The sequence below is a fragment of the Giraffa tippelskirchi genome, chromosome 13, assembly GCF_054371585.1.
Source record: "Giraffa tippelskirchi isolate mGirTip1 chromosome 13, T2T-mGirTip1v1.2.pri, whole genome shotgun sequence".
Lineage (NCBI taxonomy): Eukaryota > Metazoa > Chordata > Mammalia > Artiodactyla > Giraffidae > Giraffa > Giraffa tippelskirchi.
This window is the reverse complement of record NC_137287.1, coordinates 101,738,422-101,760,710: the sequence shown is the minus strand read 5'-3', so window position 1 is coordinate 101,760,710 and position 22,289 is coordinate 101,738,422. Positions and strand designations below refer to the sequence as shown.

Here is a 22,289-nt window from a genome sequence, read left to right as displayed (position 1 = left end):
CTGCCCCGGCTGTCACTGCACAGCCTCAGCCTCGCCGCGGCGTTCCGCTCTCCGGTTGACCGTGTCCAGCCGAGTGGCGCCTGCCCGCAGGCCCCGCCCCATACAGTGCGTCACGCAAAACCTTCCGTGCGGGAAACGACGCCGCTCCGCGCCCTCTGGCGGCCGCAGCCCGGACCCTCAGTCTAACGGCGGGGGTGGGAGCGCGGGGAGGGTAGAGACGGGGCGGGTACACCACTGTGTACCTGGGGAATGAAAGATCCCCATAGGATTCAGTTTCACATTATTCATTGAGTCGTTTCCTCATTTCATTAATTTATTCTTTTGTTCATTCATTTGTTCAACTGAGTGGAACCAAGGGCCTGGTGCTCTTTCAGTGCAATTCAGTTCAGTCGCTCAGTCATGTCCGACTCTGCGACCCCATGGACTGTAGCACGCCAGGCTTCCCTGTCCATCACCAACTCCCGGAGCCTACTCAAGCTCATGTCCTTCCCATGGGTGATGCCATCCAACCATCTCATCCTCTGTCGTCTTCTTCTCCTGCCTTCGATCTTTCCCAGCATCAGGGTCTTTTCCCATGAGTGGGTTCTTCACCTCAGGTGGCCAAAGGATTGGAGTTTCAGCTTCAGCATCAGTCCTTCCAATGAATATTCAGGACTGATTTCCTTAGGATGGACTGGTTGGATTTCCTTGCAGTCCAAGGGACTCTCAAGAGTCTTCTCCAACACCACCGTTCAAAAACATCAATTCTTCAGTGCTCAGCTTTCTTTATAGTTCAACTGTCACATCCATACATGACTACTGGAAGAACCATAGCTTTGACTAGAAGGACCTTTGTTGGTAATGTGTCTGCTTTTTAATAAGCTGTCTAGGTTGGTCATAGCTTTTCTCCCAAGGAGCAACCATCTTTTAATTTCATGGCTGCAGTCACCATCTGCAGTGATTTTGGAGCCCCCCAAAATAAAGTCTCTCACTGTTTCCCCATCTATTTGCCATGAAGTGATGGGACTAGATGCCATGATCTTAGTTTTCTGAATGTTGAGTCTTAAGCCAACTTTTTCACTCTTCTCTTTCACTTTCATAAGAGGATCTTTAGTTCTTCCTCACTTTCTGCCATAAGGGTGGTGTCATCTGCATATCTGAGGTTATTGATATTTCTCCCAGCAATCTTGATTCCAGCTTGTGCTTCATCCAGCCCAGCATTTCACATGATGTACTCTGCATGTAAGTTAAATAAGCAGGGTGACAATATACAGCCTTGACGTACTCCTTTTCCTATTTGGAACCAGTCTGTTGTTCTATGTCCAGTTCTAACTGTCGCTTCTTGACCTGCATACAGATTTCTCAGGAGGCAAGTCAGGTGGTCTGGTATTCCCATCTCTTTAAGAAATTTCCACAGTTTGTTGTGATCCACACAGTCAAAGGCTTTGGAGTAGTCAATAAAGCAGATATAGATGTTTTTCTGGAACTCTCTTGCTTTTTCGATGATCCAGTGGATATTGGCAATTTGATCTCTGGTTCCTCTGCCTTTTCTAAATCCAGCTTGAACATCTGGAAGTTCATCATTCATGTACTGTTGAAGCCTGGCTTGGAGAATTTTGAGCATTACTTTTCTAGTGTGTGAGATGAGTGCAATTGTGCAGTAGTTTGAGCATTCTTTGGCATTGCCCTTCTTTGGGATTGGAATGAAAACTGACCTTTTCCAGTCCTGTGGCCACTGCTGAATTTTCCAAATTTGTTGGCATATTGAGTGCAGCACTTTCACAGCATCATCTTTCAGGATTTGAAATAGCTCAACTGGAATTCCATCACCTCCACTAGCTTTGTGTGTAGTGATGCTTCCTAAGGCCCACTTGACTTCGCGTTCCAGGATATCTGGCTCTAAGTGGGTAATCACACCACTGGGGTTATCTGAGTCATGAAAATCTTTTTTGTATAGTTCTTCTGTGTATTCTTGCCACCTCTTGGTGCTCTTTCAGGGCTGGACATTAGCAGGGAGCAAAACAAAGTCCCTGCCTTCTTGTTCTGGAGGACGGAATGGCTACCCACTCCAGTATTCTTGCCTGGAGAATTCCATGGACAGAGGAGCCTGTCAGCCTACAGTCCATGGGGTCGCAAAGAGTTGGACACGACTAAGCGAATATCACTCTTGTTGTTCACGTTGTGAGAGCCTTGAACAAGGCACTGTCTCTCCCAACCCTTCCGTGGCTCCCCATCTCAATCTGTGTTAAAAAATAAAAAAGTCTGAGGGCCTGAAAGACCCCTGTGAGGTGTACCAGCTAGCTCTCCATCTCATCTCCTAGGCTTCTCAGCAGCTTCCTCTGCTCTGGGCATACTGCCTTTCTTGCTGTTCCTTGAAGGTGCCAGACAGGTATTTGCATCAGAGGCTTTGTGCTCCCTTTGCCTGGAACACCCTTCCCTCGTGGCTCCCTCACTTTCTTCGGCCTCTGCTCCCAGGGCACCTTCTCAAACACAATCCTGTCACAGAGGTCCTCAGCTTCTTTGCCCTCTTCCCTCTTGCCACCCTCCCTGGGATGCTCTTCTCTTCCTCCTCCCCTGGTCTCTCTTTTACTTATTTATTTAGGCTGTGCTGGGTCTTCATCACTGCGGGCTTTTCTCTAGTTTTTGGAGCAGGGGCTACTCTCTGGTTGCAGAGCACAGGCTTCTCATTGTGGTGGCTTTTGTTGCGGAGCATGGGCTCTGGGGTGCACAGGCTTCAGTACTTGCGGCACATGGGCTCAGTAGTTGTGGTTCCCCAGCTCTAGAGCACAGGCTCAGTAGTTGTGGTGCATGGGCTTAGTTGCTCCAAAGCATGTGGGATCTTCCTGGACCAGAGATTGAACCTGTGTCTCCTGCACTGGCAGGCGGATTCTTTACCACTGAGCCATCCACTGGGCTTCCCAGGTGGTGCTAGTGGTAAAGAACTCACCTGCCAATGCAGAAGACATAAGAAACACAGGTTCAATCCCTGGGAAGACCCCTTGGAGGAGGAAATATCACCCCACTGCAGTATTCTTGCCTAGAGAATCCTATGGACAGAGGAGCCTGGCAGGCTACAGTCCATAGGGTTGCAAAGAGTCGGACATGACTGAAGCAACTCAACACACAGGAGCCATCCACTGGTCTGCTCTTGTTCATCCTTCTAGTTTCAGCTTAGGTATCCCCTCCTCAATGATACCTTTCTACGTTCCTAGGCTCCATCAGACAGTTTCCAGTGAATGTCGTCTGGCGCCATGTTAAGAGTCTGTCTTCCCCAAGAGCCACAATCCTTGTGAACAGTGGGGGCTGTGATTGTTTCCAATACAGTATGGCTTTAGAACACACACATGGGTTGTGCGTTGGTCAACAGTTGGTTGAAACCCAACTGTTACTGCTTGTGTGATCTTGGGCAGATTATCTCGCTTAAGTTTCAGTTTCCTGATGTGTAAAGTGGAACTCTTCATAGTTCCTACATCAGAGAGATATGAGGATTCAATGTGAACTGCTGAGAGCAATGTTTGATGCTTAGTGAAAGTGAAAGTCGCTCAGTTGTGTCTGACTCTTTGTGACCCCATGGACTATACAGTCCATGGAATTCTCCAGGCGAGAATACTGGAGTGGGTAGCCTTTCCCTTCTCCAGGGGATCTTCCCAACCCAGGGATCGAACCCAGGTCTCCTGCATTGCAGGCGGATTGTTTACTAGCAGAGCTACAAGGGAAGCCCGATGCTTCGGGAGTCCTCAGCAAATGTTTGCTCTCCTCTTGTCTCCTATGACCTGCAGTCACTGGCATTAAACAGCTGCTTACTGACTCTTTGCTGAATTAATGAAGGAGTGAATAAATGAAACCTCAAGCATCTGCATATCCAGGTGAGAAATGCAGGGATGAAAATCTGAGCACAAGGATGGAGGGCACATACCAGACCCCTGAGGAGGGTTGAGCAGACTGTGGGATATGACCCAATTTCATTAAAGAAAACTTTTCATTTTTCATAAAACAGATGCCTTGTGGCTAGGAGAAGTGGCAAGCGTGAGACCCACAAACATACATTCTGAAGGTGTGGGACTGCAGAGCAACTGACTTTTAGTGTTCATCGTGGTTGTGGGCTTGGTATTGAAGAGACACCAGTGAGCAGTAGCTTAAAGTGAGATCTTAGTTCCCTGCCCATGAATTGGACCTGAGTAGCCTGGATGAAAATCAGGAATCCTAGCTGCTGGACCACCAAGGGCTAGAGGCTGGAAGCAAAGTTGCCCTGGTTCTTGTCTTGTTTGAAAAATGAATGTCTCAAGGAGGCAAAAACCGTAAAAGCAGGTACAAAGTTTATTATTGGAGACATGGCACAAGTGGGAGAGCACACAAAGAAATGATTTTGAAACTGTTTACCTCAGATTGGGACTAGAACCCATGTGCCGGGGCTTGAACCCAGCCAAAACCCAGTTTTGGACTCAAACCTATGTGGCTGGAACTTGAACCCAGCCAAAACCCTGCTTGGGACCCAAAGCCATGCGGCTGGGACTCGAATCAGCCACAACTCTGCTTGGGATTTGAACCCACGTGGCTGAGACTCAAACCCAGCTATAACCCACAGTACCTGGTTTCAGGACCTAATGAAGCTCAGGTTCTTGATGTCTCATCGCAGAAAGAATTCAGTGCGAGACAAAGTGATAGGTAAGAAGTGGATTTATTTAGATTCAGAGAGAAGCACACTCCACAGACAGAGTGTGGGCCATCGCAGAGGGCGAGTGCAGCCTTGAAATGTGGTGTGGTTAGTTTTTAGAGGCTGGGTGATTTTCTATGGCCAACAAAAGAGTCTGAAATGCAGTACTTGGATGCAATCTCAAAAACGATAGAATGATCTCTGTTCATTTCCAAGGCAAACCATTCAATATCACAGTAATCCAAGTCTATGCCCCGACCAGTAACATCAAAGAAGCTGAAGTTGAACGGTTCTATGAAGACCTGCAGGACCTTCTAGAACTAACACCCAAAAAAGATGTCCTTTTCATTATAGGGGACTGGAATGCAAAAGTAGGAAGTCAGGAAACACCTGGCGTAACAGGCAAATTTGGCCTTGGAGTACAGAATGAAGCAGGGCAAAGGCTAATAGAGTTTTGCCATGAGAACGCACTGGTCATAGCAAACACCCTCTTCCAACAACACGAGAGAAGACTCTACACGTGGACATCACCAGATGGTCAACACCGAAATCAGATTGATTATATTCTTTGCAGCCAAAGATGGAGAAGCTCTATACAGTCAGCAAAAACAAGACCGGGAGCAGACTGTGGCTCAGATCATGAACTGCTTATTGCCAAATTCAGACTTAAATTGAAGAAAGTAGGGAAAACCATTAGTCCATAAAGGTATGACCTAGATCAAATCCCTTATGAGTATACAGTGGAAGTGACAAATAGATTTAAGGGACTAATCTGATAGAGTGCCTAATGAACTATGGACAGAGGTTCGTGACATTGTACAGGAGACAGGGATCAAGACAATCCCCATGGAAAAGAAATGCAAAAAAGCAAAACGGCTGTCTGAGGAGGCCTTACAGACAGCTGGGAAGAGAAGAGAAGTGAAAAGCAAAGGAGAAAGCAAAGATATTCCTGTTTGAATGCAGAGTTCCAAAGAATAGCAAGGAGAGATAAGAAAGCCTTCCTCAGTGATCAATGCAAAGAAATAGAGGAAAACAACAGATTGGGAAAGACTAGAGATCTCTTCAAGAAAATTAGAGATACCAAAGGAACATTTCATGCAAAGATAGGCTCGATAAAGGACAGAAATGGTATGGACCTAACAGAAGCAGAAGATATTAAGAAGAGGTGGCAAGAATACACAGAAGAACTGTACAAAAAATCTCTTCAAGACCCAGATAATCACGATGGTGTGATCACTCACCTAGAGCCAGACATCCTGGAATGTGAAGTCAAGTGGGCCTTAGGAAGCATCACTACAAACAAAGCTAGTGGAGGTGATGGAATTCCAGTTGAGCTATTTCAAATCCTGAAAGATGATACTGTGAAAGTGCTGCACTCAATATGCCAGCAAATTTGGAAAACTCAGCAGTGGCCACAGAACTGGAAAAGGTCAGTTTTCATTCCAATCCCAAAGAAGGGCAATGCCAAAGAATGCTCAAACTACCGCACAATTGCACTCATCTCACATGCTAGTAAAGTAATGCTCAAAATTCTCCAAGCCAGGCTTCAGCAATACGTGAATCGTGAACTTCCAGATGTTCAAGCTGGTTTTAGAAAAGGCAGAGGAACCAGAGATCAAATTGCCAATATCCGCTGGATCATCAAAAAAGCAAAAGAGTTCCAGAAAAACATCTATTTCTGCTTTATTGACTATGCCAAAGCCTTTAACTGTGTGGATCACAATAATCTGTGGAAAATTCTGAAAGAGATGGGAATACCAGACCATCTGACCTGTCTCTTGAGAAACCTGTATGCAGGTCAGGAAGCAACAGTTAGAACTGGACATGGAACAACAGACTGGTTCCAAATAGGAAAAGGAGTACTTCAAGGCTGTATATTGTCACCCTGCTTATTTGACTTATATGCAGAGTACATCATGAGAAACGCTGGGCTGGAAGAAACACAAGCTGGAATCAAGTTTGCCAGGAGAAATATCAATAACCTCAGATATGCAAATGACACCACCCTTATGGCAGAAAGTGAGGAAGAACTAAAGAGCCTCTTGATGAAAGTGAAAGAGGAGAGTGAAATAGTTGGCTTAAAGCTCAACGTTCAGAAAACTAAGATCATGGCATCTGGTCCCATCACTTCATGAGAAATAGATGGGGAAACAGTGTCAGACTTTATTTTTTTGGGCTCCAAAATCACTGCTGATGGTGATTGCAGCCATGAAATTAAAAGACACTTACTCCTTGGAAGGAAGGTTATGGCCAACCTAGATAGCATATTTAAAAGCAGAGACGTTACTTTGCCAACAAAAGTCCATCTAGTCAAGGCTATGTTTTTTTACAGTGGTCATGTGTGGATGTGAGAGTTGGACGGTGAAGAAAGCTGAGCGCTGCAGAATTGATGCTTTTGAACTGTGGTGTTGGAGAAGACTCTTGAGAGTCCCTTGGACTGCAAGGAGATCCAATCAATCCATCCTAAAGGAGATCAGTCCTGGGTGTTCATTGGAAGGACTGATGTTGAAGCTGAAACTCCAATACTTTGGCCACCTCATGCGAAGAGTTGACTCATTGGAAAAGACCCTAATGCTGGGTAGGATTGGGGGCAGGAGGAGAAGGGGACAACAGAGGATGAGATGGTTGGATGGCATCACTGACTCGATGGACATGGGTTTGGGTAGACTCCGGGAGTTGGTGATGGACAGGGAGGCCTGGCGTGCTGCAATTCATGGGGTCGCAAAGAGTCGGACCCGACTGAGCGACTGAACTGAACTGAACTGATTTCCTGTGCTAATAAGTGGGAGGATAATTGCAACTATTTTGGGGAAGGAGTGGAGATTTCCAGGATTTGGGCCATAGCCCACTCCTTGGTCTTTTAACAGTGCCTTGGAACTGTCCTGGAACCTCTGGGTGTGTCATTTCACTTGCTGATTGAGGATCAAGGTCTAGTCTGGTCTGCCTTCTTGGTCCCATTTGATTCTAATTGGTTTATGTTTTGTTGTGCCCTGCCCCTTTCCCTCCTGTTACAGTTTGTTTATTTGAGACAGAAGCAAGGCAGAGATACCCACCTGGAGAAAAAGGAGCGGGCTCCTGTCTGATGAGGAGGAGGGTAGTAAAGAGGTGGTCACATCGTTTATACAGGGCAGTTCTTCCAGGTCTTTGTTTACCTTTGGCCAGTTATCGCCCTCCTTTTTCTACACCTGACCTGTCCTAGGTCCCTCTCTCACATGTATGCACATCTTTTTGTCAAGATGGATTCCAGGACAGAGGCCTATGGGAAAGTTGACACCACCTATTCTGGGGTGGCGCCCTCTCCCTTTTGGACCCCTAGGAAGTCTTTCTGCACACTTGTAGTCGGGAGGTCTCCTTGATCTCAAGAATGAGAAGTATGTGCTCTCTTTATCTTTTATTCCGGCAAGACTCAGCTCATTTCTGCCCCTCCCATTACTGTCATTTTAAGTGTCCACCAGAGACAACAGTACAGCTCTTTACCCTGTTCCTGTTGTTTATTTCTATATGGAAGTATAAACAGGAGGCTGATTATAAATGTCTAACCTGGAGTCCATCTATTTCTTGCCTCAAGAAATATAAACAGGAGGCTAGTTGTAAATGTCTATCCTGGAGCCCATATTATCTCCTGCTGAGCTCTGAACAAGCTGGGTGATAAGAGCAGATCTCTTGCCCTCTCTGGGCCTCAGGGCTTACATTTGAACAAAGTAGGTGGTGGAAGGTGGGCCAGCCCAGTGTTCACAGCCTTCTCAGACCCACTTGCATAACAAACATTTTGTTATCACCCCTTAATGCCTTAAATGAAATTGAGAGGTAATAAAACTGATTTATATACACTGACAAAACCAACATCATGACCTAATTGAAGGAGAAAAAAAATAGTGATTGGAGTAAAATTACCTGTATTTCAGTACTCAGGTACAAGTACAGTACAAGGCAAAACGAAACAGTTAGATGTTTGCCTCTATTGTTGACTGAAAAAAAAAAAGCACAACCTAACAGTTGAGAGTTGTGTCTTAGGACTTCAAGGCCAGGAATGCAGATTCCTAAATGAGTTTGAACCCAGGCATCTCAGATGCTGTGCTCCTAACCACTATACCACCCTGTATCTATTTGGCCAGTAGGACTGTGCTTCCGTGGCTTGTTTCTAGAGGTGGTTCCAGTGATCTGACTGGAGGTGTTTTGAGTCAGAATTTGATTGGAAGGGGACATTAGGGTGCGAAGTTGAAACTATTGATACATTTTTGTAACATTTATCTAAATGTCCTAAACAAAACTGAGTAGGGCTGGTGCTGAAGGTCTTGCCCCCTTCCAACTTCCAGCCCCTTCCCCCACCCTCCGTCCCCTGCCTTTCCCCATCCCCAAGTCCCACCGTGACTACCATCTCCAGACTCATCCCTACCTTGAAGATCCACCACCACCAGCTCCTGACCCACTCAGCCCCACCATTTTCTCCCCTACCCCCACTCGCAGTACTACAGGTACCCCTACCCTCCAAAGCCCACTTCCTCCTCAAGTTTCCCCCGCAGCTCCCTACCAGTTTCATCTCCACTTTGGTTCTCATCCTGACCTCATCCCAGCCCCACACTGATTCTGCCTTCCACCACCTGCCTGGCACATTATCAGCCCTCAACTACTTTTTATGAATGAATGAAAGGGGCTACGATAGTGAAAAGTTAGGTTCCTGACCTTGGTGAACTCAAATACACTGTGTGAGTGCTCAGTGGCTCAGTTGTGTCCGACTCTTTGCAACCCTATGGACTGTAGCCTTGTCAAGCTCCTCTGTTCATGGGATTTTCTAGGCAAGAATACTGGAGTGGGTTGTCATGTCCTCCTCCAGGAGATCTTCCTGACCCAGGGATCAAAACTGCGTCTCTTAGGTCTCCTGCACTGGCAGGCGGATTCTTCATCACTGAGCCACTTGGGAAGCCCACTCAAATTCCCTAGTGAACAACCAATAATCATCAAGGAAATAAATACACACACACACTCACATTTATATATAGCAGTAAATGTTGTGAAGGAAACGTATGCTGCAAATGGGAAATAAGAAGGAAGACAATGTTGTCGTGGACAAGCTGATCTATGGAGGCCTCTTGAAGAAACAACCAAGGAGTCTTGACTGAATTAGGGAACATGTGTAGCCAAGACCCAGGTGGGTGACAGGGAGTCAATTTAAAGGGTGTTGGAAGTGGGGGATAAGACGGGGGGAGGGCTTTCAGGGACCAGACCACGCAGGACCCTGTCTGGTGTCAACTACAAATTGGCCCTTGCCGTCTATCTATACAAGGATTAAGTCATGAGCTGCTATGGCTGCTGATTGTCAACACTCCCTGAAAGGAGCTGTTCAGGGTGGAGAGAAAAAATGAGGCACTCTGTGCTCTGGGAAAAACTGGCAGAACAGGTTTTCAGACACTATTTTCAGGAGCTGATTTTGTGAGGCCAGTTCTCAAATCTCCTCACATCTAGAAAAACACTAAAATCCTCATGGTGATGTCTGCTCCTTGTGACTAGCAGTAACCTTCACTAACAGAAACCTTTTCCCAAAAACGTGCTTGATTGCATTATTTCCCCCTTGACCAAAATCACATATATGCTGACCTTCCCCTGCCTCTTTGGAGTGGTTTCTCAGAACTATCTGAAATCCTCTCTCTCAGGTGATAGCCTTCATTTTGCCCCAAAGAAAACTTAACTCACAACTTTCATATTGTGCTTTTTTTTTTTTTTTAAGTAAACACAGGTGAAGAGGTTTTCAGGGGCAGAGCAGGGAACTCCACCCAGTTGTTTCAGAGGCCCAGTGCCACCCTATTAATAGCTTCCTGTGGCTGCTTTAACACATTACCACAAATTTCATGGCAGTAAAATGACAGAAATTGATTCTCTCCTACTTCTGGAGCTCAGAAGTCTGAAGTTAGTATCACTGGGCTGAAGTCAAGGTGTCAGGGGGCTGTGCTCCCTCCAGAGACACTGAGGAGAATCTGCTCCTTGCGTCTTCCAGCTGCTTGTGGCTGCCAGCATTCTGGACACTTCCATTCTGCCTTTGTGGTCGCACTGCTTTCTCCTCCTCTTCTGTGTGGAATCTCCCTCTGTGTCTCCCTCATCAAGACACTTGGGATTGCATTTAGGGCCCACCTGGATAATTAAGGGCTTCCCTGTGGCCCAGATGATAAAGAAGCTACCTGCAATGCAGGAGACCTAGGTTCAATTCCTGGGTCAGGAAGATCCCCTGGAGAAGGGAATGGCTATCCACTCCAGTGTATCTTGCCTGGAAAATTCCATGGACAGAGGAGCCTGGCAGGCTACTAGCTGCAGTTGATTGGGTTGCAAAGAGTAGGACATGACTGAGAGACTAATTCAGGACAACCGCTCCATTTAGAGATGGGACACACACACACAGTCACATCTGCAAAGTCCTTTTTGTCACATAAGGTAACATTCACAGGTTGCAGGGATTCAGACCTCGATATCTTTTGTAGGAAGATATTATTTAATTTATTATATATACCCTTTCTTCTGATGTCTGGTAATTCAATAATTATTCAATTCTCAGTGCAGTGTAATCCTTGACAGTTGTTTCTTTTTCTGTTTTTTTTTTTTTTTTTGTAATGCTATTAGCTGATTTAAGTTTTGATTGCTGAGGCATCCATTTCAAAGAGGCATCCCCTTCAATGTGCTTTTTTCTGAACACACTGCCAGTCACAGGCTAAAGAGTCAGGCCATCTTCCCCCACTGAGTTTCCTTTGTTTTAGACATCTTGGTTGATTTCAATAACTGATCATTTGAGTGGCTATTTCTTTTCTTCTTCCTGGGCTTTAAATTCCTGCTCTTAAGTTTTAAATTTACCAATAAAGAGTGAGCCCACAAAATCATCAACCCCAGTAAAACAGAACCCCAGGTGTTCCCTCTCTGTTTTTCCTTGTGACCTCACAGTGTGGCCCCAGGAATTCTGTGTAACTTCCAGGTCTTGTAAAGTAATAAACCTCTAGTTCTTCGAAGTTCCCTGATGGGTATTGCTGGAGGGCATCTTGCACTCATAAGAACTACAAGAGCTGATCCAGCTACAGCACTGGTTATCCATATGCTGAAACTGGCACGAAACACTCAGGCTAAATTAGTGTTGGCTTAGTGTTGTTCCATCCACTTTTCTGTTTGTTATAATGAAAAGCATTCAGACTAATCCATTTCCTGATATAACAGGTGCTAATAAATGTTTGTGTGGAAAGAGAAAAGAGAGTTCACATGTACTGAGTGTCCACAGAACACACAGCTCATAGTAAGCCCTCAGTTGATGTTGAATTGTTTCTTACACTAATGCAGAAGTCCACGTTATTTTCCTCCACGTTCCAAGAGGTGCAATGACTGATTAGTTACCAATGGTGTACAAGGAGGGAGTGGGGGCTTCAGGATTAGAAATCGGGCATGTCTGACTCCAGGGAATGCATGCTTTCCACTGCATCAGGGCTTCTCGACTTTGGTTCTGCTGATACTTTGGGCCAAATAACTCTTGGCTGTGGGGTCTGCCCTGTGCATTTAGCAGCATCCTTGACCTCTACTCATTAGAGGGCAAAAGTCTCCCCCAAGTTATGACAATCAAAAATGTCTCTAGACATCACCACGTATCCCCTGGACGGCAAAGTATCCTTTTCTTTAGAACTACTACCCTCCACTATGCTGCCCTAGTGGAGGCAGAAGTACAGAAAGGTGCCATTGCACCTGGGAATGAAACTCAGGTGTGCCAGACAGCAAGTAAGAAGCTACCTCTACGCCAGAGGGGTGGAGATCACTGGTCATCTACCACTGGTCATCTACTCTCTGGCTCTCTAGTGACAGATTTTAGCTAGGTGCACTCTTGCTAGATAGAATAAAGACTACATTTCCAGCCTTCCTTGCAGCTAGGTGTGACCAAGTGACCACATTCCAACCAGTCAGAGGTGATATGGGCAAATTTCTAGCTGTGACCTTGAAGGGAAGTGTCATTCTCCTCTTCCCTGGTCTTTCTGCCTGAGATATGGACCTGGTAACAACAAGATCAAGGAATCCTGGGTCTCAGGGAGTCCCCAGATTGCCTGGCCTGCTTATGCTCAAATATTACTAGAGAAACCAACTTTCTTCTGATTTGAGCCACTTTCTTCTGATTTAAGAGTTTTGTCAAAGTTGCCAAACCTGAATTCTAACTGTTATAGCCACCTAAGCCAACCAGGGTGAAGAAGGAAAGTAGGCAGAAAAGGAGGAAGAAAGGATATAGATGGAGGGGCACAGGTGGTCTGGCTGGGCCAGCTCAGAGTCACTCAGGGAAACTTTCTGGGAAGGACTCTTGAGTTGGATCTTGAAGGAAGAGAAAATGTGGGGTGGGGAGCAAGGGGGTGGGCCCTCCAAAAGGGGCTGCAACAGGAGCAGAGGCCTTGAGGAGAGACCTGGGCAAGACTTTAAAAGACAAGGAGGGTTTGAACAGACTGAGAAAAGAAAGGAAGGCTGTAGGGAAAGAGCAAATTGGTGAAGATGGAGTGATCAGGCTCCCTCACCCCACATCCTCTTACTCTTGCCCCACGTTTTGTACATAATGATTACGTAACAGCTGAGGTCACTTATAGCACTGCGCATGCATGTCAGGAGGTACTCTCTTGGCCAGGGGCTACGTTTGTTCTGTAAGCATGTATAAACTCTACCTGAGAAAGCCCTTGGGGCTATGTTATGGCTGCTAACATTATGGCAGTGAGGCTGTATTAGGGCTTTGTCTGCTGGGTCAACCACAAGAGGAGAGAATAAACACGTCTACAGTTCCTACGGCTCCTCACATCTTCTTCCAGCCTCTTAGCTCGTACCTTGTCTACCCTGGGTTCAGCAAACAGTGAAATACAGTGAGACAAAGGCAAACAGAGGGGAGCCCAGGGCCAAAAAGAGAATTTCACCAGGTGAACAGGAATCAGGATCCTGGAGTTCATCGTGAGGCTTGAAGGCAGCTGGGAGGGCAGCTGGCAGCTGGGCAGCTGGGAGGCAGAGAAATGATTGGAGATTCCTGGGCCCTCTCTTAGAGGTCGCACTCTAGGGTTGACCAGTCATCCATGAGCCATGCTAAGACAAGCACACCTCTTCTGGGCCTGGAGTTCTGACGCCTTCTTGTCAAGGGCTTCTCCAGCAGATAACCAGGGCCAGCAAGAGTGCAGCCAAGGTCGCTGTTTTCAGTCCCAGGACCGCAAATGTGAGGACAGACAGGGGTCCTGAGGGACACAGAGGAAAGCTCAGGAAGGACCCCGGGTGAGCCCCCAACAGCCCACAACTCAGTGCCCCTATGGTGAAGTTGAGCCTAGCTTCTGTATAGCCTGTGGGGTCGTATCCCTTCTACAGCTGAAGAGATCAAAGACCTCCCTTCTTCCTGTTTCAGGCTCAAAGAGCTTTTGCCCAATATCCTGCTCTTACTCTTAATCATCTTGACAGCATCCCTGACCTCTGATAACAATAGAAAAATGTCTTTCATTATTTGCTGCTCAACTCCTCTGTCCCAGGGCCAGCGCTAAGCACTTCCTAAATGCTTTATATAATCCTCAAACTAATCTTGCAAAGTAGGTAACAATCCAATTTATATAGATGAGGAAACAGACCCAGAGTGGGGGAGTGATTTGCTCAGGGCCACATGTGTCAAAGTAGTGATGGGACAAAGTGGTCTGGTTCCCAAGGACAGCAGGAACAGGGCCGAGCATCTGGGAAGCTAACCTGGTCACCTCTATTCCAAGTTCATCCCTCAATTATCAAGTGCCCTTGAGATGATGTGACAGGCACAGTTCTGGGCACTTGCTCCATTGGATCTGTATATAGTCCCATGAGGTAGGCTCTCTGATTCTTATCTCCCTTTCCCCTCCCAGATCACAGAGCAGGACACCAGAGATTCAAAGAGCTAGAAAGGGGCTCAATCCAGGGAGCCTGGCTACAAAGCCATCTTCTCCAGCTCTGTTATGCACAGCTCCACAGTGTATCCTTGCTCTGAATCAGGGGGAGCTCAAGACCTCGCAGCAAGACTGCCCACTGAGCGGTTCGCACTGACTGTTGGAAAGTACTTCCTTTGATTGAGCTTTACTCTGGTTCTCTGGGTTTTGCTTGTGCAGTTGATATGGAGTCATGGGAACCGTCTTTGTGGCAGGAGGGCCTTAGAAGTCTGGGGCTGCTCATCTTCCATGGCCAAGCCCTCTCTGGCCCCATTTACCCACTGGGGGATTGGTTAATGCCACTGGAGGTAGGTATACTCACCTGATGGAAATACCTTGGCTGTACGTTCCTTGGTGAATTCTGACTCTTTGAGAGAAGTGTGATTTGCTGCAAGGAAGAGAAGTGGTCTCACACTCCCCTTTCTTTCTGTCCCTCCACTTCCTGAGCCCCTGTGTTAGTAGCTGGGGAGATGAATTTCTGCTTAGGATAGGGACTAGAAGTCAAGCCCAGTAACTATGAAGGGCTAGTCAGACCTGGTAGAGCATCTCTGGAATAGGGACAATGCCTGCTCCGTTTCTGTATCTGCAGCATGCAGTACAGTGTGTGGCTGTCAAAGGCACACATACATGTTTGTTGAATCATTAAGAGTCTATAAAGTTCTGTGGAGCCCAGAATGGGGAGAAATCAACTCTGCCTGGGAGAAGGAGAAGACTTCACAGAGGAGGGGCTATTTATGCTGGGCCTTGAAGGATGAGTAGAAATTCTCCATAGAAAAGAAGAAAACATTCCAGGCAGAGGGAATGGCCTGTATAAATGGCTTTGAGGCTAAGAAAAGCTAGCTTGTTTGCAACATGGTAAAAATTTCCTGGTGGACCACCTCCCTCTATCCCCCAACACCTCCTAGACTACCTGTCTCACCTTTGACTCTCAATCTGGTGCCCTGTCCGGATAGGTACTGCCTGTTGAGTTTACTCTGAAACTTTACACAATAGTAAGTTCCTGCATGCTTGGTGGAGATGCCATGCAGAAGAATGCTGAAATCATTGTTGGAGGCCTGGACCGCAGTCACGTTGGAGTAGGAGATGCCTCTAAAGTTGTAGATGGCCTCCCGGCTCAGACCAGTCCCCCGAAACCACCGGATGGGTCCTGGGGGACCAACTCCAAGCACTGTGCAATTCAGAAAGACGATATCTCCAGTGGTTGCCAAAACCAATTCCTGGGGTTGGATGATCCAGAGGTCTGGCCCTGTGTTCCCAGGTCCTGAAGCCAAAGAGAGGACTTTATTGTTCCCTCTCTCCCTCCACAGTCCATCATTTCCTCCCTTTCCTTCCCCTGTTTTTTCACTCAGCCACTTCCTCCCACATTCCCTCATTGTTCAATAGCTGCTTCGCTCAGTAAAGAAGTTCTCAGTACCTAGTATGTGCTGATGCTAAGACTAGGGAAAAGAAAGCTCAGCAAAACACATAAATGCCATGCCCTAGAGTTCTCAGTCTGGTGGTGGAGGTGGCTAAGAAAATTATTCTGAGGTTGGAAACCCAGAGGACTGCAGGACCAAGAGAAGCTTGGAAGGAGTCAGATAAGGCTTTCTGAAATGTTTGCATTAAGTTAAAATGAGCCCCCCACCTCCACCCCCTACCCTGACACACACACACACAGATACCCTCCAAGTCAACAATTTACAGGGGTTTCACAAACATCAATTCTATTTCATCACCTGAATATCCTTTGAAATAGGAATTATGTTGCCCATTTCACAAATTAAGCGCTTGAAGGATGTAGACCTGAAATGACTAAGTTAAGAACACATTCCTATTGAATGACAGACCTAGGATATGGGTGTCCAGGTCACCACTGGTGGACTTAGAGATGGCATGACTGGCTACTTGGGGATTAAATGATCAGCTCCAGCTCTTGATTCTCCTCTGATAGCGTGGCATATCTAGACTCTTACCATGGCCTCACGGTGGTTGGGTATACTTCCTTGCCTCTTACCTTTGACCTTAGCCATGTGACTTGCTTTAGCCAATGGGCTGTTTGTTATTAACAGCAGACACACAAGTAGAAGCTTGAAATGTGCTTAAGGTATTGGGACTTTCCCTCTTGTGCTTCTGCTATCTCCATGAGAAATATATACTCTGGCCAGCCTGGGCCCTGGAATGAGACATGCAGAATAGAACCAGCCTAGGTGCCTGTAAATATATGAGTGAGACGTACGAATTCTTGAATGTCACTGAGGTTTTGCGAGCACAGCTTGATTGTGGGTAAAGGTGAATGATGCAGGGAGATAGATCAGAGCAGAAGACTGTGACCTGCAGGGCCTGATACTCACCCTTCACAAGCACGGAGGTGCCGCCATCCAGCATCTTTCCTGAGTGCTCGCTTGAGCCGTCAGATCTTACACAGTGGTAGGTTCCAACATGTTTCCTGGTGACATTGTGGATATAGATGGAATAGTCGCAATTAAGCGGCTCCAGTATCTTCTGGATCAGAGGCATCACCCCCGGGAAGAAGCCATGCTTGAAGTTGTAAATTTCCTGCTGGTCCTGGTTGCTCACCTTGACCCACTTTATCATGTCATCAGTGCAGGAGCCGACTACTGTACATCTCAGCAGGAGTGTCTCCCCTTCTGCCACCAGCATGGGGCCCTCAGGCTGCAGCACCTGCCACTCACTCCCCTTGCTCTGCTCAGAAACTCCTGCAACAGAGGAGGAAAGGCCTCATGCGGGGCTAGAGGAGCTTGGAGTCCTAAGAGGCAAACTTAACATAAACCAGCCATTAACTGGTCAAGAACAATTGCTTAGAACACTTGAGGGATGTTGTTGGAGAGGGAAGTGAAAGAGGAGGTGAGGCAGCTGGCTGGAGAGAGAGAGAGAGCAGGGCTATAAAATGGAGAACTTCTAAGTAATAAGCTCACCATGGGGTCATCAGCTTTGTGTTCCGAGTTTCCCTTCATCTGTGCTTCCATCAGGCCTTGGGAATAAATCAGTCTCATTCCAGGTCTTAAGTTTGTATCATGGTGTTGCTTAGTTTTCAGTGAAGGAGGGGAGTAAAAAGGTGGAGCAAACATTCCCTTCTAAGTGGATCTGGGGAAGGGTTGTGGAATTCAAAATTCATTTCCCTCCCATCTTCAGGAGGTATGTGCCATTAGCCACTAAGAACTGCCTCACAGTTGTGACCAAGGGACACCCCATGTTCAGTCCCAGGGATTCTGTTTGTCCTTGGCGTCCTTAGTACCAGGAAGTTCAGCAATACTCACCCCAAACACCACTATTTGAGTGGTGAGACCTTGTCCTCTCTATTCTTGCTAGTGCTCATTTCCCTGCCCTCAGGTCGTTTCCTCACACATATGCACTAAATTGTGCCCATCACTCAGCAGAGTGCTGAGAATAATGCCTGTTCCCATCTGTAAAGCTGGAAAAACTCCTGATCAACAGGGTAATGGGTAGACTACACAGAAGAGAGTACTCTGCCTAGAGATAAGTGCTCTCTCCCACATAGCAAATCTGAAAAACAAGGTCCCCAAATAATAAAATATAATAACATTCAAGAGTGAGGCTTATAACACATGTATAAGTAAAGTTAAGGTAACAATAGAATAATGATTGGGGTGGGGAGAATGTTAGTATACCGTCGTAAGGTTCTTATACTGCATGTGAAATGGAATGATATCACTTAAGGTAGGTGTTGATAAAGAGGTATTAATATATTGTAAACCCTAAGGCAATCACTAAATTACAAAATAAAATCATAGCTAATAAGCCAATAAAAGAGAGAAAATAGCATTATAAGAGTATTAAATTACCAAATGAAGACAGAAAAAGAAGCAAAAGGGAACAAGAACAAGTAGGACAGATAAGAAGTTAATAGATTTGAACCCAATCATATCAAAAATTATTTTAAATGTAAATGGTCTAAATATTCCCAGAAAAAGTTAGAAACCGTCACATTGGACAAAAAATGTAAGATCCAACTGCATATTGCCTACAATAAATCCATTTTAAATGTAAAGGAGCAAGTATGTTAAAAGGAGAACAATGGAAAAAGATATATGATACTAACACTAATCAAAAGAAAGTTGGAGTGGCTATATTAATATCCGAGAAAGTAGATTTTGGAGCAAAGAATACCTCCAGGAATAAGGAAAACTATTTGACAATGATAAAGGGGTAAAATAATCAAGAAGACATAAAACCCCCAAACATTCATGCACCTAATAACAGAACTTCAAAATATATGAAGAAAACCCAAGAGAACTGCAGAGAGAAACAGACAAACCCACAGTTAGGGTCTGAGATGTCAATATCCTTATTTCAATAGTTGATATGGATAGAACTATATCAGGCAGATATAGTTAGAACAATATAACTATAGAACAAACAGAAAGAATACAGAAGATTTAAACACTATCAAGGACTTCCCTGGTAGTCCAGTGGTTAAGAATCCACCTTGCAATGTAGGGGACGCAGATCCCTGATAGGGAACTGAGATCCCACATGCCGTGGAGCAACCAAGCCCTTCCACTGCAACTACTGAGCCCGCAGACTCTAGAGCCTGGGCGCCACAACTAGAGAGCCCATGCACAGGAGCAAAAGATCCTGCATGATGCAACGCAGATCCCAGGTGCAGCAACTAAGACCTAACACAGCCAAATAAATATATATTTAAAAAAACCACTATCAACTTAGTCTATTTGATACTTACAGAAAATTGTATTTCCCAACAGAAATATATGTAGTTATTTTCAAGTGCGCAAGGAACATTTAAAGAGATGGAGCATGCTGAGTCATAAAAAAGTCTCAATAAATTTTAAAGAATTCAAGTCATTAAAAGTATAATCTTTGACCACAATGGAATTAAATTAGTAACTTCAATAACAGACAGATGCCTGGAAAACTACAGATGTTTGAAAACTAAATAACACATGAATCAAAGACAAAATAAAAGGGAAATTAGAAAGTATCTTAATCTAAATGAAAACACAACATTAAAATTTGTGACATGCTGCTTAAGCTGGTAGATATTTATATCATTAAATGCTCATTTAGGAAAGAAGAAAAGACTTAGATGAAGGACCTAGTTTCACCTAACAAATTAGAAAAAAGGAGCAAATTAAATCAAAACTAAATAAAAGAAAGGAAACCACAAATTTATGAGTGCACAATAGAAAATCAATAGAGTAGAAAACCAAAATCGATAGAGAAAATCAATGAGAATAAAATCTTCTCAAAGAGCATTAAAATTGATACACCTTTAGTCCTACAGAAAAGGGAAAGAAGGAGAGAGAAAGAGAGAGAGAGCCACAAATAGAAATTAGGAATGAGAGAAGTGACAGCAGTAGAGATTTTACAGAGATTAAAAGGATAATCATATATTAAAAGATCAAACCAGTCAATCCTAAAGGAAATTGACTCTGAGTAGTCATTGAAAGGACTGATGCTGAAGCTAAAGTTCCAACACTTTGGCCACCTGATGTGAAGAGCTGACTCACTAGAAAAGACCCTAAGCTGGGAAAGATTGAAGGCAGGAGGAGAATGGGATGACAGAAGTTGGATGGCATCACCAACTCAACGGATATGAGTTTGAGTAAACTCCAGGAGATAATGAAGGACAGGGAAACCTGGTGTGCTGCAGTCCATGGGATCGCGATGAGTTGGACACTACAGTGACTGAACAACAAAAGGATAATAAGGCATTATTATGAACAATTTTCATGGCTATGTATATTTGACAACCCAAACACATTTTTTGAAAATACAAACTACCAAAGCTACCTCAAGAAGAGATAACCTTGACAGTCCTATTATCTATTTAAAACATTTCATTTGTATTAAAAACTTTCCCACAAAGAAAACTCCTAGCCCAGATAGCTTCACTAGTGAGTTCTATCATATTCAGCTCAGTTCAGTTCAGTCGCTCAGTTGTGTCCGACTCTTTGCGACCCCATGAATCGCAGCACGCCAGGCCTCCCTGTCCATCACTAACTCCCGGAGTCTACCCAAACCCATGTCCATCGAGTCGGTGATGCCATCCAACCATCTCATCCTCTGTTGTCCCCTTCTCCTCCTGCCCTGAATCTTTCCCAGCATCAGGGTCTTTTCCAATGAGTCAGCTCTTCACATCAGGTGGCCAAAGTATTGGAGTTTCAGCTTCAACATCAGTCCTTCCAATGAACACCCAGGACTGATCTCCTTTAGGATGGGCTGGTTGGATCTCCTTGCAGTCGGAGGGACTCTCAAGAGTCTTCTCCAACACCACAGTTCAAAAGCATCAATTCTATCATATATTTAGATATAATACCAAAATCATGATCAATAAAAGAACAAATTGATAAACTGGAGTTCATAAAAACTAAGAACTCTTAAAAGGAGTTCATAGACATTTGTGAAAGAAGAAAAGACAAGCCACAGAGTAGGAACAAATCTTTGCAAAGCATACATCTGATAGAAGGTTATAGCCAGAATATATAAACTCAGTCATAAGAAACACAGTAGGAAAAAGAGAAGTGGTGTCCCAAATCATAGCCATATTGAGTGAGGAAGCATGCAGATCTGGATCCACACCTGGGTCCCACTGGGGCCTCTCTTGGGGCTGACCATTCTGGGGACCCAAGGTGTAATGAACAGACTCTAGATCTCAGCAGGGCCGGGGGCAGAGACCCAGATGGGCAGGGGACAGAATGAGCCCACAGAGAGCCACGCATCTTGTCTGGTTGAGCAAAGGGTTGTGGGCCCAAGTCTGAGTTGTACCTGGAAGCCCCCAAACTCAGGAGCTAAATAAGCCTCATCCTGACTTAGAGGAGACATGGGTGTGATAGTAGTAGCCAATAGTTATTCAATCTTTACATTGTGCCAGGTATTTATAGGTATTATCTCATACAAATACACGAGATGGGCCCTAGGATCAGTCTCATTTTATGGAGACCCACTGACTTACGGATGTTTGGTTTGTATAGTTGCACGGGGCCCAAAGCTTAGAAGGGCCTCATGCTTGCCTTAATGCTTTACTATTGCTGTTTTAAAATTCTTAATATCTTTGGAACAAAGGGCCTGTGGTTTCATTTTGCATAGGGCTGGGCGAATTATGTAGCCAGTCCTGGGCTGAGCCTCACTATTTTTATATTAATATTTAATAACTCACAGCACCCCTAGAGAAAGGTCCCAAAGAGCGGTTCTTTGTAGATGAGCATACAGGTATCTGAGCCAGAACATAGTGTTGTGAGCCCAGGGCCTGGGAGCTTGGCTTCCCTGTGCTGCCCCAAAAGTTCTGCTTCTCCAGACACTCGGTCTGAGTGCTGCTGGGATCAGAGATATTCTCAGCTTCTCCCTCCCACCCCGTCTGGTAGGGGTCAGGCCTCTCCTGGCACCTGTCTCTGGGGTCAGCCAGGGGTGGATCCTCTTCTGTCTCAGATCCTACTCACCGGAGAGGACAAGGAGCAGTGCCAGCAGCCAGGAGCAGGGAAGGGAGTGAGCCAGGCAGGTCAGGGTGGGCATCAGAGGGGGCACAGGGCACCTCCTGTGGTCCCCTAGACTGGCCACCATTCTACTCTCTGATGGGTGTTGAAGTCTGAAGTGGGGTCCGTATACAAGGCCTTTTCTGCTTCTCATGGCCAGGACTACTTGGGGAAGTATTTTCGCTACAGCAAAACAAAGCTGCTGGTGCAAGAGGAAGAAGGGGAATGGAGGAGTTTCCGGCTTTCATGTCTGAGCAGTAGTTCCTGTATTCACTCTGTCAAAACCTTAAT

At 45.5% G+C, this 22,289-nt stretch overlaps 1 protein-coding gene across 1 annotated transcript; it reads right to left on the bottom strand.

Annotated features, from left to right (window-relative positions):
* Positions 1–12: 12 nt before the first annotated feature.
* On the bottom strand, positions 13–22,086 carry SIRPB2 (signal regulatory protein beta 2). The gene is given in 7 exon segments (XM_081552300.1): positions 13–153; positions 13,537–13,614; positions 13,715–13,845; positions 14,870–14,935; positions 15,467–15,808; positions 16,878–17,243; positions 21,966–22,086. Coding segments are annotated over 7 exon segments (1,245 nt in total).
* Positions 22,087–22,289: the final 203 nt, after the last annotated feature.